Genomic DNA, 16,726 nt, shown 5'->3' on the forward strand with positions numbered 1-16,726 from the left:
CTTTTTTTTTTAATTGTGGTTTAAAAAAACATGTAACATAAAATTTACGATCTTAACCATTTTTAGTGTACAGATCAGAAGTATAGAAGTAAGTATATTCACATTGCTATGCAACAGATCTCCAGAACTCTTTCATCTTACAAAACTGAAGCTCTTTATCCATTAAACAGTAACTCCACATTCCCTTCATCCTTCAGCCCCTGCCAACCACCATTCTACTTTCCATTTCTATGAATTTGACTACTTTAGATACCTCATATAAGTGGAACCATACAGTATTTGTCTTTTTGTGACAGGTTTATTTCACTTAGTATAGTGTCTTCAAGGTCCATCTATGTTGTAGCATGTGTCAGAATTTTTCTTCAGACTGAAAAATATTTCACTGTATGTATATACAATATTTTTTTAATCCATTCATCCATCAGTGGACATTTAGGTTGTAATGCTGCTATGAACATGGGTGTGTGGATATCTCTTCAAGACATTGCTTTCAGTTCTTTTGGATATGTACCCAGAAGTAGTATGCTGTTTGGTATCTTATTCATTCACAGTCAGTACCGGTTTCATTTCTACAACTCATCTGTTCATGCACCTCAAGCCATCTGCTCTATTATACCTTCATCTCTACTCTATTCTCCTTCCTTATCATAGCAGAGGATGAAAACATCACAGGATAACTCTATTTCCTCTCCCTTCACCTCCAAGCTTATCTATACCCACTCATCCTTATTCTCATTTCCACCTACCACTTTTTACAGACTATACAGTTCTCTTCTCATCCCTTTCGGTTTCTTCCAGGATATTGCTCCCTCAGTAATACCATCTCTCATCACTGGCTTCTTCTTTCCACCTACAAATATGTTCAAGCCAGTACCCATTCAGCTGTAAGTGACAGAAATCCATCTCACACTGGCTTAAACCAAAAAGGAATTTTATTATGTCACATGAGAGAAAAGGTCAAGCGTGCAGCTGGCTTCAGTCAAAATGGGAATTAACTATTCAAATCATATCCTCAGGACTCTGTTCCATTCCCTGGTTCTGTTTTTTCTTGCTGGACTCATTCTCTGATAGACATTCCCTAAAAACTGGCAAAATGTTTGTTGACGATGCCAAGCGCACATCTCGTCAGCTTAGCATTCCAGCACAGCGAACTTCTCTTGTCCAATAGCTCCTGCAAAAGTGCATTAATTACCTCTGATTTGTCCAACTAGGGTCACATGTCCCCATTTCAACCACTTACTAGGATGAGAGCAGTGAAATAAGCAGATGACAAGGCCTAGGCTGCTTGTCCAGGCTTAGAGCTACGGATAGGATTGATCTACTTCAGTTGTTCTCAAGTGGGGTACTCACACCTCTTCCCCACAGAGGACATTTGGCAATGTCTATAGACATTTGTGATTGTTACAGCTGGAGGAGGGGAGTGCTACTGGCATCTAGTGGGTAGAAGTCAGAGATGCTGCTAAACATCTTACAGTGCACAGGACAGCCTCCAAAACAAAGAACTGTCTGTTCAACGTGTCAGTAGTGTTGTATTTGAGAAACCGTGGTCCACCTGAACCACATGGAACTGTGGAAAAGAGGAAAAATCAGGGGCCCAATTCCAGAAGAAGGGGCCCAGTTAAAGCAACAAATATCCACTGCCAAACCTGAAAACAAATGCTCCCCAAACCATCCATGCTTTCTATCTTAAACTATCTCCCTTCTCTTTACCACTAAATTTTCTGAAAAAGGGGTTGACCTTAGCTGATTTACTCATTTCATTTATTCACTTAACAAACAATTGTAGAAATCATTCTTGTGTGCTAAGCAATGTTTTAGGTTGTGGGATATAGCAGTGATAAATGGACATGTTCTCTCATGTAGCTTTTATTCTAGTGAAGAAAGGCAGACAACAAGCAGATTGTCAGATGGAAATAAAATGAAAAAATAAGTAAAATTTTAAAAATTATATGAAGCAGAGAAAGAGGAAAGGAAGTTCTGAATGGACATGCAATTGTAAATAGTGGTCAGAGAAGGCTTCACTGAGAAGATCACATTTAAGCAAAAAAACTCAAGGAGATGACGGAGGTAGCCATGCAGATAGATATCTGGTCAGAAAGTGTTCCAAGCAAAAGAAACATTAGGTGAAAACAAAAAAACAGCAGAACAAACAAAAACAAAAAACAAACAAACCAACCAAAAAAAATCAAAGAGGGACTATGTCTGCTGCATTTGGAGAAATTTGTTTGCATGCTTATGGTAAAATCCAGTAGAAAGGGGGGAAATAATGATTCTGGAGAAAGAGGGGAATTCCTGGAGTGATGTCTTTGAGCAAGTAAGAACAAATTGAATCTAGTGCACTAGTGGAGAAGTTAGCCTTCGATAAGGGTGTGAACAATATAACCATACTAAGAGGACATAAGGAAACTATATAAACCAGATAGAGGTATTGGGATTAAGTAATGAGAGAAGTTTATGGAAGTTTTCTTTGATTTTTTTCTATTTTTTCTGGAAAAAAAAAAGAAGTGAAGCTATAAACAGAGACTAAGAATGATGGAGGAGAAGTCAGAGTTCAATGTCAAAATAAAAAATTTGAAATAGTCACTTGGAAGAATGAGAGAGTAAATGGACTAGGTAACTATAGTAAGAACACCAGGCAGCGTTACAAAGGTCCATTTGAAATGAGTTGTCATTAAACAGACTAGTTCTCATGGATATGTGTTTTTCTCCAACCACGTTCAGTTTCATGGGTACAGGGGCAAAATTATGGAGAAATGAATCTAACCAAGACTGTTCATTTAATAAATATGATAAAGTGGGAGAAGGGTAAGGAAGCTGAGGTTGTATGCAAGATAGTGATTATAATGATCGACCATGGAATTTAACCTGGTAAGGATGAAAGTGAGGACACTAAGGGGGTTTGAGATTGAAAGATGGTGGTAAGATCAGTGGACTGTAGGTACTGAGAGATACAAAGATTGTTGGGATCAGGGTACTAGAGGTGAAATAGAAGGATAGGATTGGTGGTTAGACAGTGGGATGGCCAAAATTATGAAGGGATTATAGTAATTGATGGTGACAGGGTCTAAGGTATGGCCATGGGCATAAGTGGCAGAGTAGAAGGAAGAACAAGATCGTTGGCAGAGAAGAGGTCAAGGTGCCGAAAGGCCAGGTATTTGGAAAATACCATCACTGTGAATATCAAATCACTGAGGACTATGACAGGAGTAACAGTAGAGGAGTTTGCCATGAGCTAGGAGCTAAAACCTTCAAGATATGAGGGAAAAAAGCAGATGTTAGGAGATTAGTGTAAAAAGATGTGGTAATGAGTGGCATATTCTGATAGCATGTGAGGTAAGCCTGGGGAATTGAATCTTCTATTCCCTTTTCCATGGCCTACCATGATCTGGCTTCTTTTTCCATTGCTCTGTTGAGAATATCTTGAAAGGATAATATCAAATCCTTGATAGAGTGGTATTAAAGTATTAAAAAGGAGGTGTGGTAAGTGATGTGATCAAAGTAGATGTTTCTTGCAGTAGAGTCTTGGGAGAGAGTCTAATGGAAACGAATGGAAAATTAAGAACATATCTGGCCTTTGGGACACTGCCCTTTCTCAACTAGTGAGGGTAGGAAGTGAGACTTGAATAAAAGGGACAAATGAAGTAAGACAGTATTCTGGATTGTTTGTGTGAGCTAAGGCTGTACATGTTGAGTGATATAGGTTTGCTGGACTGTGTGTACATGGGTTTCCAACAGTGAAAGTACACTGAGTAGAGATAGTTTTCAACCTTGAGTGTCTTTACTCCACCATGAATCATATCTATGCATGGAGGAGAAAAGAGCTAGCATATTTACTGAAATATCTGCTACAATATCTTTTCAACCCTCATCCACCTCTCCTCTCTACAGCATTTGATATTTGGAATTACTCCACTCTCCATACGACTTGTTCCGACTCTTGCTTTAGAAATGAGTGGCTCTTGTTTCTACTAATTTTTAAATCTGGAGTTCTTGTCTTAGGAACCACAGACCTCCAAAAATTCGTGGCTAGAACTGTATTTCAGTATAACCAGTTTTCTTTGTAATCCTATGTACTTTATTTTTTACATCTAAAAAATAATTCTGAGAAGAACAAAAATGTTAAAAACCTCTGGTTGATAAGTCAGACAGAAAAAGACAAATGCTGTATGTTATCATTTGTATGTGGAATCTAAAAAATAAAACAAAAGAATTAATATAGGGCTTCCCTGGTGGTGCAGTGGTTAAGAACCCGCCTGCCAATGCAGGGGACACGTGTTTGCGCCCTGGTCCCAGAAGATCCCACATGTCGCAGAGCAACTAAGCCCATGCGCCACAATTACTGAGCCTGCGCTCTAGAGCCCTCGAGCCACAACTACTGAGCCCACATGCCACAACTACTGAAGCCTGCATGCCTAGAGCTCATGCTCTGCAACAAGAGAAACCACGGCAGTGAGAAGCCCACGTACCGCAACGGAGAGTAGCCCCCACTTACTGCAACTAGAGAAAGCCCGTGTGCAGCAATGAAGACCCAACACAGCCAAAAATAAAAACAAATAAATTAATTAATTTTTAAGAAATGAATGAATATAACAGAACAGAAACAGACTCACAGATATAAGGAACAAACTAGTGGTTACCAGTAGGGAGAGGGAGGGGGTGAGGGACAAGATAGGGGTAGGGTACTAAGAGGTACAAACTACTATGTATTAATAAATAAGGTACAAGGGTATATCATACAGCACAGGGAATATAGCCAATATTTTATAATAACTTTAAATGGAATATAATCAATAAAAATTTTGAATCACTATGTTGTACAACTGAAACTAATATTGTACATCAACTATACTTCAACAAAAAATTTTTAAAACCTCTAGATGAATCCTTATCTTTCTATTGTTTATTGTACATGTTCTCCCTTAGCAGACCCAACAATTCCTGAGATTTTTAACCCTCTTCCATCCATTTCCTTTTCAGAAGTCCTCTTTATGGGCCTTACTAGAAGTCGAGCTTCATAATCAACAAACTACCTATATTCCCAAACTTTTCCTAGAACATTCCCACACCTCCTGGCTGTCACGAAACTCCATTTGTCCCATGACCATAACTTTCTCAGTTAAAAATCCAAATAGCCTTTGACATCCTCCCTTGATCAGGCTACCCTCCCTCCTCCATATTAATTTCCTGTTACTGCTATAACAAATTACCTTGAATCTTAAAACAACACAGATTTTTGTTTTAACAATTCTGGAGGTCAGAAGTCTAAAATGAGTATTACAGGGCTGGACCAAGGTGTTGGTGGGACTGACTCCTTCTGAAAGCTCCAGAAAAGAATCTGTTCCTTGCCTCTCCCAGCTTCTAGAGGTAGCTGGCATTCCTTGGCTTATGGCAGCATCCCTCCAATCTCTGCTTCAGACATTGCCTTTTCCCACTTGTTCTGTTGCCTTCCTCTTATAAGAACCCCTTTGATTATGTTGCCCACCCAGATAATACAGGATAATCTCCCCACCTCAAACTCCTTAATTTAATCACACCTGCAAAATCCCTCTTGCCACATAAGGTGACATATCACACGTCGTGGGGAATAGGATGGGGACATCTTGGGGGCCATTATTCTGCCTATCACACACCCCCATTTCTCTCATCTTTGAATTCTTACCTTTCCCTCCCCCATACTTCTTATTTCAATAAATAGCACTACCATTCATTTTGAATCCTCGGGCTAACTATTGATTCCCTTCTTTTTCTCACCACTAACTTTAAGAAAGAAATTAACCAAAATCCAATGCTTGAGCTAATTTTGTTCATCTCCAATATCTTTCTTAATTGTCTACTTTATCCCCAGTCACAGTCGCCACCAAATCCCACCCAGATGATGGCAAAAGCCTCCTTGCTGGTCTCCGCTATTGCCTTATTCCTATCCAGTCTCTATACTATAGACAGAATCATACTTTTTAAAATGCAAATTTGATTTAGTCACTCTCTTTTAAAAAATCTTTCAGTGGCTTAGTGTATCTCAATTCAACATAAAGAAATTGGTTCTTCATATTCCCTGTACACTGTGCATGCTGCCTGCAACTGTTGCTTCAACAGAGAGAGCAGGCATTTCTTTAGGTGACCTACCCACGTGGATTCTTGAGAAGGGGAAAAGTCGTGCAGGGGTGTATAAAAGCGAACTTGTGAGAATCCACCGCCTTTGTCTGGAACTGCCCATCCTCCCACGCGGAATACATCAAGGAGCTGAAAGCGCTGCCAGATTTTCCTGCTGTATCTGGATCTCTAAGCTGGTCTTTGGGAGTGATACTTGTTAGAAGCAATGCAAACTGGGAGTAAACAAGACCTTGCTCACCAAGGGGAAGTTGTGGTCAAAAGGTTTTTGTCCCGGAACCTCCGCCACGCTTCCCAGACCCTGGGAGCGGAACCGGCTGTGTGGTACGTCTCTCGGCTGCACTTCCCCCTGACTTCGATTTTCTCCGAGATCGCATCTGGTTACTAGAGGCCCTTGGGGAGGATGCGAGCCACTTCTCCGAGGAGCCAGGAGCCTCTCCTGCCGCCAGCGCTGCCTACCTCCTGTCCCGGAGGAGCCCTCCTGGCGGTTCTGGTGCTGCTCGCGCTGCCGGCGGCCTGGGGTGAGATGCGGGCGGGCGTGGGAGCGGGCGCGGCGGGCACTACCTCGTTGGCCCTCGCGTCCGAAGTGTCTCAACATGCGTTAAGCGCGCGAGAAGGCAAGTCGGCTCCGGGATTCCCTCTGTGTCCCGGGACCCTGGTGGCACTGGTCAAATTCCTCTCTTCGGGGGGCTTATGTTGTGCTCAGCGCAGACGATGAACAGGTGCTGCACGGAATTGCTTGCCTTTGTGTTAATACAGAGACTGGCTTATAGCAGTGTGGCGCTGATCACAGGGAAAGAAAGGGGGGTTGGAAATTCGACAAACTTGGGTTCTAATCCTAGAAACATATTAATTGTGAGGAAAGTTACTACACGTGTTTCGTCGTCTGTCAATGCGAATACTGATCTCTGTACCTCATGGGGTTGGTACCTAAATGGCATAAAGCGTGTCAAAGGTCTAACACAGGGCCTGCCACTTGATTTCTATCGTCATTACTTCAGCTCTTTGTTCACGAAGGTGTTTGGACAAGCAGTCCAGGGGTTGCAGTTATCACCTGAAAAGTGCCCTGCATCTGGCTATATTCACCCCACCCACACCCCAAACAACCACTGCCATCATTACAGATCCCAGGTGCTTGGGGTTAGAAGAGCTAGCTAAGCCGCAGAACCCTCAGTGTAACGGTTACCAGTAGAAGGAAAGTGTGGAGATGTTTACATATTGTCCCATTTTAGTCAATTGTTTAGAACAAAACTATCATGAAAATTTTGACGTGGCATCCTCCCTTCCTTCCGTTAGCTTCAAACAGGTAAACAGAGATTAGAGCCCTTCTCTTCTTATTTTTTACTTTCCTAGAAGTCTTCTTAGTTGCTTAGACTTGTGTCAACATCTTGGTTGAAGTGACAGTCTTTTTTTGTCCAGCCTCTTGACAACGCAGTTTGTTCTTCGCTGTCACTAGATGTTTTGCATTCATTATTTGATTGTGCCTTCTCTTCTAAGAGGAAAAGGGAAACCAAGTTTCCAAAGAAATTGTTATTAATATCTTATCTCCTTAGATGTCATAAAAGAACCTGTTCGGTGAAGAAATGGGATAAAACCTAAAGCTTTATTTTCAGAGGTGAAGCATGCCAAGTAAATTAAGCAATCTGTGCTTATAATTTTTGTGGACTTTGTGGGTATCTGGCCCCCTTCTTTCTGGAATGTTGTTGTAGCCTGTCCGTGTTTATTAAATTACTATTATAGTACAATCCCAGACACTATTTTTTTTTCAATGTCAATTTATCTCTTTATTTTTAATGTAACATTTGTTCAATTTATGGAACTAATTTTTTTAACACCTTTATTAGAGTATAATTGCTTTACAATGTTGTGTTAGTTTCTGCTGCATAACAAAGTGAATCAGCTATATGTATACATATACCCTCATATCCCCTTCCTCTTGCGTCTCCCTCCCACCCTCCCTATCTCATCCCTCTAGGTGGTCACAAAGCTCCGAGCTGATCTCCCTGTGCGAGGCAGCTTCTTCCCACTAGCTATCTATTTTACATTTGGTAGTGTATATATGTCAGTGCTACTTTCTCACTTCGTCCCAGCTTACCCTTCCCCCTCCCCGCCAGACACTATTAATTACAAAAAAAATTTCCTAAGGTCATCATAATAACTTCAAAATGTGAAACAGCCTAAACTAAACTATCTAGTAATTTACTTGCCAAAGTAATTTAGCTAAAGAAAATGCTGATGGAATGCTGACAGTGTGCACAGCACTTTGGAGTTTGAAAGAAATGTAAGAGAGAGCTATGCCTCCAAGGTGTATGCATACAGGGTGGTATGGTGGTGGGTTTTTATGAAATCTCCTTAATTAGGAGGCCAGGGTTCTGGTTTGTCCAGCCTCTGCTACTTACTAGCTGGGAGCCTTGAACCCAGCAAGTCAATTAACATTCCTGATCTTGAGGGTCCACACATATAAAATAAACATAATTGACATTCTGCTATCTTAGAGGGTTATTGTAAAAATCAGATGAGATAGTGTACGTGACAGGGTTTTATAACCTGAAAATCCCCATGGGGATCTACAAAACCATGACTAGGAAGTCACACAAGAGCCTGAAGGCCATGGGGTGATTGAAAAGGGAGACAGCTCCAGTGATCTTCACCTGAGTGGAAGCAGCATGGCTTTAACAGCACTAGAGGAGTGAATCCCCCCAAAAAAAAAGATTGTAAAGCATGTTTCACAGGTATATTTATTTTACATAAAAGTTAGCACACTAGTTAAGCATTACTAGGACCACTTTGAACATAGAGCAGACTCTGGCACCCTCACTGGGTCCTCGGGTCAGATCTCACTGTTACCCTGGTGTGGAAAGATGCAAGGTAGAAAGGAGGGGCATTCCAGTTGGCTTTCTGTAATTTGTGACCTATTTCAGTTTACATATGCTCAGATGAGTAGATTTATGTTACCTAGCTTTATCTAATATAACCTTCACAATGGGACAAGTAACTTCAAAATTTTCCTGCATAGAAACAATAATTCTAATAGGACCAACTCAAGCAAACAATTGAACGGCATAGCTGACAATCTCCTCCACACACACAGCCATTAAGAGGAAGAAACCCTGTCGGTTTAATCATAACTGACCAAAAGTTGACAAAAACAAAAAAATATCTAGAAAGTATCAAGAAGACAAGTTGAAATGTAGCTTTATATTCACTACTGGTAACAGAGAAACTTACTGTGATTCTATTTGTTCCAATATGATCATATTAAGTCATCATGATTAACAAAGCATTTAAAATGTTTTTCATCTGTTTCATATTCTTTAAAGTTCAATTTATATATAATATATATTGGTATATACCTAAAATTATTAAATATACATGTTTAAATATATTTAACATTTAAATATACATAATAAAACATGTTACATATAAATTAACAATATAATTATGTTATATTCTGTAATATAACATACTGTTTTATATACATAAATTGTTATATTTATATTATAAAACATATGCTATATTTATGCTCTTATATAATATAGCATGTATGATTACATTGTATATTGCAAACATATAATTATATATAATAGCTTTATTAAGTTATGTAATATATATTATAATGTAATATCTAATATTAACTTCTTATAGTTTGTATAGATTATATATAATATATATTAACCTATATAATACATAATGTGCATATTAAATATTATATATTATTTAATACCAAACTATACCAAAGTATATATTATATTATGCCATATAGAAAATCTAATGTATATTATACATTATAACAAAGTATGTAGTACATAATATTATATAATATATAATACACCAAATATATAACATTTAATATATATCACAAAATATATAAATATATTTAAATATTTAAATATAAAATATATAAAAAATTTAAAAGTGCATGCTCTTTTTTTCTTTAACTTACAGAGTCACTTAAGCAAAACATTCTCAGGTCCCTTCAATAAAGAGCAGAATATGCAGTATGGGGAGCAGAGCATACTCCAGGTTGTCAGCTGATGTTTGAACAGACATGGAAGAAATAATGGATAGTTTGTACTTATAGTATAGAATAAATCAACCTGCCTTGAGTAGAAGTTTTGAGTCAGGTGTATTTCAAAGTGGACTGTGTCATCCAAGACAAAAATCACAATGAGATGACACTATACATCCACCAGAATGGCTAAAATTTTAAAAACTGACCATGCCAAATATTGGTTATAAGGCGAAGTAACTAGAATTATCATGCATTGCTCATTGGTAAAATGATACAACCACTTTGGAAACAGAGTTTTGGCAGTTTCTTAAAAGGTTAAACACACATGTATCTAAGCATTTCACTCCTAGGTATTTACTCAAGAGAAATGAAAGCTTATGTCCTCATAAAGACTTGTTCATGAATTTTTATAGCGGCTTTATTTGTAACAGCCAACAACTGGAAACAATTCAAAAGTCCTTCAACAGCTGAAAGGGTAAACTGAATTAAGGTGTATTTTTGCAACTGAATGTTATTCAGCAAACAAAACAAAACAAAACCATGCAAATTTTTATATGCAACACCTGGATTATTCTCAAAATAATTATTCTATGTGAAAGCTAGACAAAAATAAAAAGTACAAACTGAGTGATTCAGTTTATATGAAATTCTAGAAGTCAGATCAATCTGTGTAAGAGGAAGCAGGTTGGAGGTTGACTAGAGAAGGAGATAGAGAGATGGATGGATTACAAAGAAACATTAGGAAACTGTAGGGAGTGTGATGGAAATGTTTGTTGTCTTGATTATGGTGGTCATTTCATGGTGCATACATATGTCAAGAGTCATCAAGTTGTACACTTACTGTATTTAATATATCTTAATAAAGCTATACAAAAAGGTTTTTTGTAAACTCTTGTAGATCTTGAGTTTACAGAGTTCATATTAATATAGTTATCATAGGAACCAGCCATAATTTGAGGGATTGGCAATGAAGGAGGAAAAAGAGACTAGATCAAGCTTTCTCAGGTGAAGTTTCATATAGTCCTTTTTATTTGGGATATTATCCAAATTTGAATTTTTAATTATTCTATATACTATACCCAGAACTCAGGTAAGAATTTTAGGTAATTAAAGGAAAGTAATGCCCTTCCAAGAACTATCCATTCCATTTGCTTTTTTGTTTTAGATCTCTGTCTTCTCCTTGTGAGCTTTGCTGTGACATTCAGCCTCTCCTAGTAAAACTTTTGGCACCAGAAGGTCCATTTGGAATCTCTTCCCTTGTCCAGCATCAATGGATGAGACGAATATCAAAATTACACTCATCCCACATATCAACTAAAGAAAAGGTGAAGACATAACATTTGAAATCGCAGGAGTTGTTTTTTATTTGGTAGCTTTTTCCTGTTTGTCACGGTGGTTCTCAAAGTGCTGTTGTCTATCAAAATCACCTGTGAAGCTTTTTAAAAAGATAGTTTCGCAAGCTGTAACCCACAACCACGAAATTAGAGCTTTTAGGGATATAGCCCAGACTCTTGATTTTTTAAAGTTTTGTAGGTAATTCATCATTCATCTATTCATTGCAACAAATATGCACAGACTACTTATAATTGAGTGCTAGGCACCTGGACTAGGTATTAGTTTAGAGGAGCAAAAATCATGGGGTTTCTTTGCCTTCATATTATGCATGTCTAATATGCATGTCTAATACTTATTGAGAGAAATAGATATTTTTAAAAGCACATAAATATAAAAAGCACAACTTATAGTAAGTGATATAAAAGGAAAAGTAAAGGGTCCAATTAGAAATTATATGGGGGTGGGCAGAGGGAAGTAGTCCAGATGCAAAATCCCTGGGAGGGTCAGGGAAGGCTTCAAAAAGGAAGCAGCATTTTAGCAGAGACCTGGAAGAAGAGTGAAAGTCAGAATGAAGATAAAAGTAATCACATGGAGGGAATATCACAGAAAGAAGAAAGAACATATATCTTAAAGAAGGGGGAGAATGGGTTGTGGCGAGGAAGGACTACAGCTCAGTCAGAGGAGACAGTGGTACAAGATGAGGAAAGAAACACAGGCAAGGGCACTCATGCTTAACAACTGCTGGTTTAATAAAGAGAATGTGTAGTGATAGATATAAGACTGTCTAATATTAGGAAAAAATAAGTAAGAAATATGAGCTTTCTTGGGTCACCATCCTTTGCTTAAGTAGGGTACACAGATTAAGTCCCCTAATTCTGATTAAGGCCATTAAACAGGAAGAAGCAACTTAGCAACTCTGCAGGCCTAATGGATAGTTGGATCCAGTTTCTTCAGGAATTCTCATGTCTGTCAGTGGTCCGGTGGGAACCATGATAGAACTCATGGGTTGCAGAGATTAAATCCCAGTCTGAATCTGGGACACACTCATTCAGGAGACCTTCTGAGATCACTGGTCACTGAGGTCCTTCAGGGCTTTTCCAACTAGATAAGTTTATTCTAAACTAGCTCTGTACACCTAGGTAGAAAATAAGCTCTTGGAAGCAAAGTGAGCATGCCCACTTTTGCAGAATATTCGAATCTACCTGTTAGCATCTACCTTTCTCTATGGATGATAACTATAACGACAATTTATTAAGTGCTTTCTATGTATAAGATGCTACTAAATGCTATGCATCTTTGACCCTCTCAGCGAAAGTACTAGGTAAATATTATTATCACCTTTATGAAAGTGAAACTGAGGCTCAGAGAAATTTAAGCAGCTCATCTAAGACCCCACAGCTAGTAAGTAGAAGACATTGGATTCAAGGCCAGGTCTCTACAAATTCAAACGTTTTAACACCATGTGCCATTATCTTTTGTGTTAGTTTCTTATTGCTGTTATAACAAATTACCACAAACTCAGTGGCTTAAAACAACAGAAATTTATTCTCTTAAAGTTCTGGAGGTCAAAATCTACAATGGGTCCATAGGGTTGTGTTCTTTCTGGATGCTCAAGTGGAGTGTAGGTTTCCTTGCTCTTTCTACCTTCCAGAGGCAGCGTACATCCTTTGGCTCATGGTCCCCTTTCTCTACTTTCAAAGTCAGCAGTGCATCATTTTCAAATCTTCTTCGGTCTCCTTTTATCCTTTGCTTCTTTCCTATAAGGACCTTTGTGATTAAATTTAGGGTCCATCCAAATAATGCAGGATGATCTTCCCATTTCAAGGTTTTTAACCGAATCACATCTGCAAAGCGCTGTTGCCATCTTATGTAACATTCACAGTTTCCAAGGATTAGGGCATGGATGTTTTGGGAGCTCATTATCTAGCCTATCACATATTTCCAAAATTTTAGCTGAACCTGATGAGGGAATCCATCGCCATTAAGATCCAGGTTAGCAGCAAATGGTTACAGCCCAGCAAACAGCCTGCAGTGTGTACGTTGATTATGACTAGTGTTAGTTTAAAATGTATGTAGAATTTAAGTACATGATAATGATAGAACAAAAGAGAGGAGGGAAGTAAATGGAGTTAGCATTTTCTATGATTCTTGCATTGTTGGGGAAGATATAATTGTTAATTACCTGCTACTATGTTAAGGATGCACATTATCTTTAAAGGAACAATAAAAGTAGATTATTATTATGTTCATAATAATCTAATAAAAATAAATAAGTAAAATAATAAGTATAATTGATAATCAATAAGAAGGCAAAATAGAAGAGAATAAAGCACATAGAAAACATAGGATAAATAAAAAACAAATAGTAAGATGATTGATTGAATCCCAAAGACATCAACAATTATATTAAATATAAACAGACAATTCCACTTTAAATACAAAGATTGTCATACTACTGCATTTCCCAAACTGTGGGTTGAGGTGCCCTGGGGGCCTTCATAAATTCACAGAAGACCTAAGGAATATTTTAAATTTTCAGTGGAAACACAGCAATATTTGATAGCTCTCACGTATTTTGCAAACTGCTAGCTCAGAGTAGCTCCCAGTTGCATTAGGTTGCAGAAAGTTCCGCTTGGTGACATCAAATCTTTGCAAAGCTGGGTTTTCAGCAGTGACTGTGATAAAGAAAAAGTACCAAATGAAAATTAATGGTATAGGAAATTAAGTGGCAGTTTACAATCTGATTCCAAGGTTTGGGATGTTGAGCAGTGTCTAACATTCTATTATTAAGAATTATGGTGGGCACAAGACTTATTAAGCTGTTTGGGTCCAGTTATTTAATAAATAAAACTGTTAAGTATTTCTTTTTTGGCTAGGAATGACGTGAAAAAATTACTAAGACCTCAAGAGCACTGTGAACTTAGTTTGGGAACCTCTATCATAATTAATTAAAAATAAAAACTACAGGGAATTCCCTGGTTGCCAAGTGGTTAGCACTCCATGCTTTCACTGCCAGGGCCCAGGTTCAATCCCTGGTCAGGGAACTAAGATCCTGCAAGCTGTGCTGTGCAGCCTAAATAAATAAATATATAAATAAAAGAATAAATAAAAGTAAAAATAAAAACTATGTGTTCCATACAAAACAAATAATATACATGTTCAGAGACAGAATGAATGAATATAAAAAGATGGAAAACACATTATGCAAAAATGAACCAAAAGAAAGCTGATTTGACAAATGTGGCATTATGACAATCTTTGTCTTTAAATTATCATTGTGTGTTTATATTTAAAATAGTTATAGATATATTGAGGACTAAATCTACAAACTTGTTATTTGTTTCTTAATTGCCTTATAAATAAAGCAGACAAAATAGAATTTGAGGCAAGATTCATTACTAGAGATAAAGAGAGATATGTTCTAATTATAAAAGAGTCTATCTACTAGAAAATATAATTTTAAAATATATAAAGATACATTACTGTACCTAAATAAAAATGTTAAAAATATGTATATATTAATATATAAAAGTAAAAGAATGGACAGAGTTAGAAAAAGAAATAAGACAAATGTACAATAGATGGAACATTATCTGGTAGAATAAGCAGACCCCCAACAAATCAGTAAGTGTGTAGAAGATTTAAACAAATATTAACAGATTGTGCCTCACTGATATACCCAGGGCACTGCACCCTCTACGACAGACACATATTTTTTACAAATACATACACATACAGTTATCTCAGTTGATCATACGCTGAGCCATAAAACAAACTCAATCAATCTCAAAACTTGATAATAAATATACAGCTAGAAACATTCCTCAAATGGTTGTAAATTCTGAAAAACATTTCTAAGTAAACCATGGGTCATTGAAGAAACTACAATGGTCATTATCAAATATTTTAAACTGAAAAAAAAGAAAATACGACACATTAAAACTTGTGGAATACAGCTAAATCTATGCTTAGAATAAAAATAATAGTCTGAAGCTTTTTTTAGACTATGATAAGCTGAAAATAAAAAAATTCTAAGTAATTATATCAAGAAATTCATTTTTTAAAAAAGAACACCAAATAAACTCAAGAAACTTTTAGTAAAAATAAAATGAAGATAAACATAAATCAACAAAGCCAAAAGCTGGTTCTTTGAAGACTAAAAAAATTGACCAGTTAATTGATTGGTTTCAATCTATCCTCCATTATTTGAATTAATTAGTAGGGAGTGTGGGGAGGAACAACAGATTTTAAAAAAAAAACAGAAAAAAGAGATTTTTAAAACTAAAGTAAAATGGTATATTTCCAGCAGATATTTCTTCTTGATTACATATTGATTAACTCTAAACGGTATTTTTATTACTTTAACTTAAACCTATGAGGTCTTAAGGGGTAGTAGCTGAGTTTAATATTTAAAATATGCATTTAAAAATATGCTTTCATAGTTGTTGAGCTTTGTCTACAAATCATGTGCTGAAATTTCTTTTTGCTGACTTGGCAACAGACTTCCAACAGTGGTTACTGCTACAACTATGAAACATATTGGAGAAAAAAAGAGAAAGTAGCATAGAAATTTCTCCACTAGCTTTTTTTTTAAACTCAAACACAAATTGTTTACTTTATTTCTTTAACAATAAAACAGTAATAATGACACAATCATTTAGTTGTAACAAAGCCCTCAACAGAGCAAAATAAAAACAAAGGTAATTAAGGAGGCAGAGCTTCAGCTCAAGTTACTTGTCTCCTTTAAACAGGAAAAACTATCATTAGTCTAGTGGTTCTTGAACAGGTCTGCTCATTTGAGGAATGGGAGGAAGGAGAACTGGTGCTTAAAAGAAATAGCTACACCCAAAGCCCACCTCAGAACAATTACATGAGAATCTCTCAGGAGTGGGGCCCATTCAAAACTTTTTGAAGTGTTGTCAGCGTTTACAACTACAAGTCTAAAGTAATAAGCATTAAACACCATACCCTCAAAACAATCCAAAACCAAGGAATTAAAAAAAAAAGAAAAAGAAAAAGAAATATGAAAAATTTCTTTCCTCTTATCCTGGGAAAAGGGGGAAGGAAGCACCTATTCATTTCTCTTTCTTTTTTATCCAATTTTGATTGCCCAAAGTCAAGTTTAACAAATGTTAAATATTGGAACTTATGCAACTATCCTACCCAATAAAAATTTTCACTACTTTACATCTAGAAAGCTCTTTTAAAACAATACAATGGGGAAGGAGCTTCAAGATGGCAGAAGAGTAAGACGTGGAGAGACCTTCCTCC

At 37.0% G+C, this 16,726-nt stretch overlaps 1 protein-coding gene across 1 annotated transcript in view; it reads left to right on the forward strand.

Annotated features, from left to right (window-relative positions):
- The window catches only part of CR1 (complement C3b/C4b receptor 1 (Knops blood group)), a 159,818-nt gene that overhangs the window by 34,658 nt on the left and 108,434 nt on the right, over positions 1-16,726 (forward strand). The window contains 1 exon segment of the mRNA XM_082413050.1: positions 6,497-6,729. Within this exon segment, the coding sequence (XP_082269176.1) occupies positions 6,497-6,729 (233 nt within the window).

This window comes from Balaenoptera physalus (genome assembly GCF_965194825.1).
Source record: "Balaenoptera physalus genome assembly, chromosome: 1".
NCBI lineage: Eukaryota > Metazoa > Chordata > Mammalia > Artiodactyla > Balaenopteridae > Balaenoptera > Balaenoptera physalus.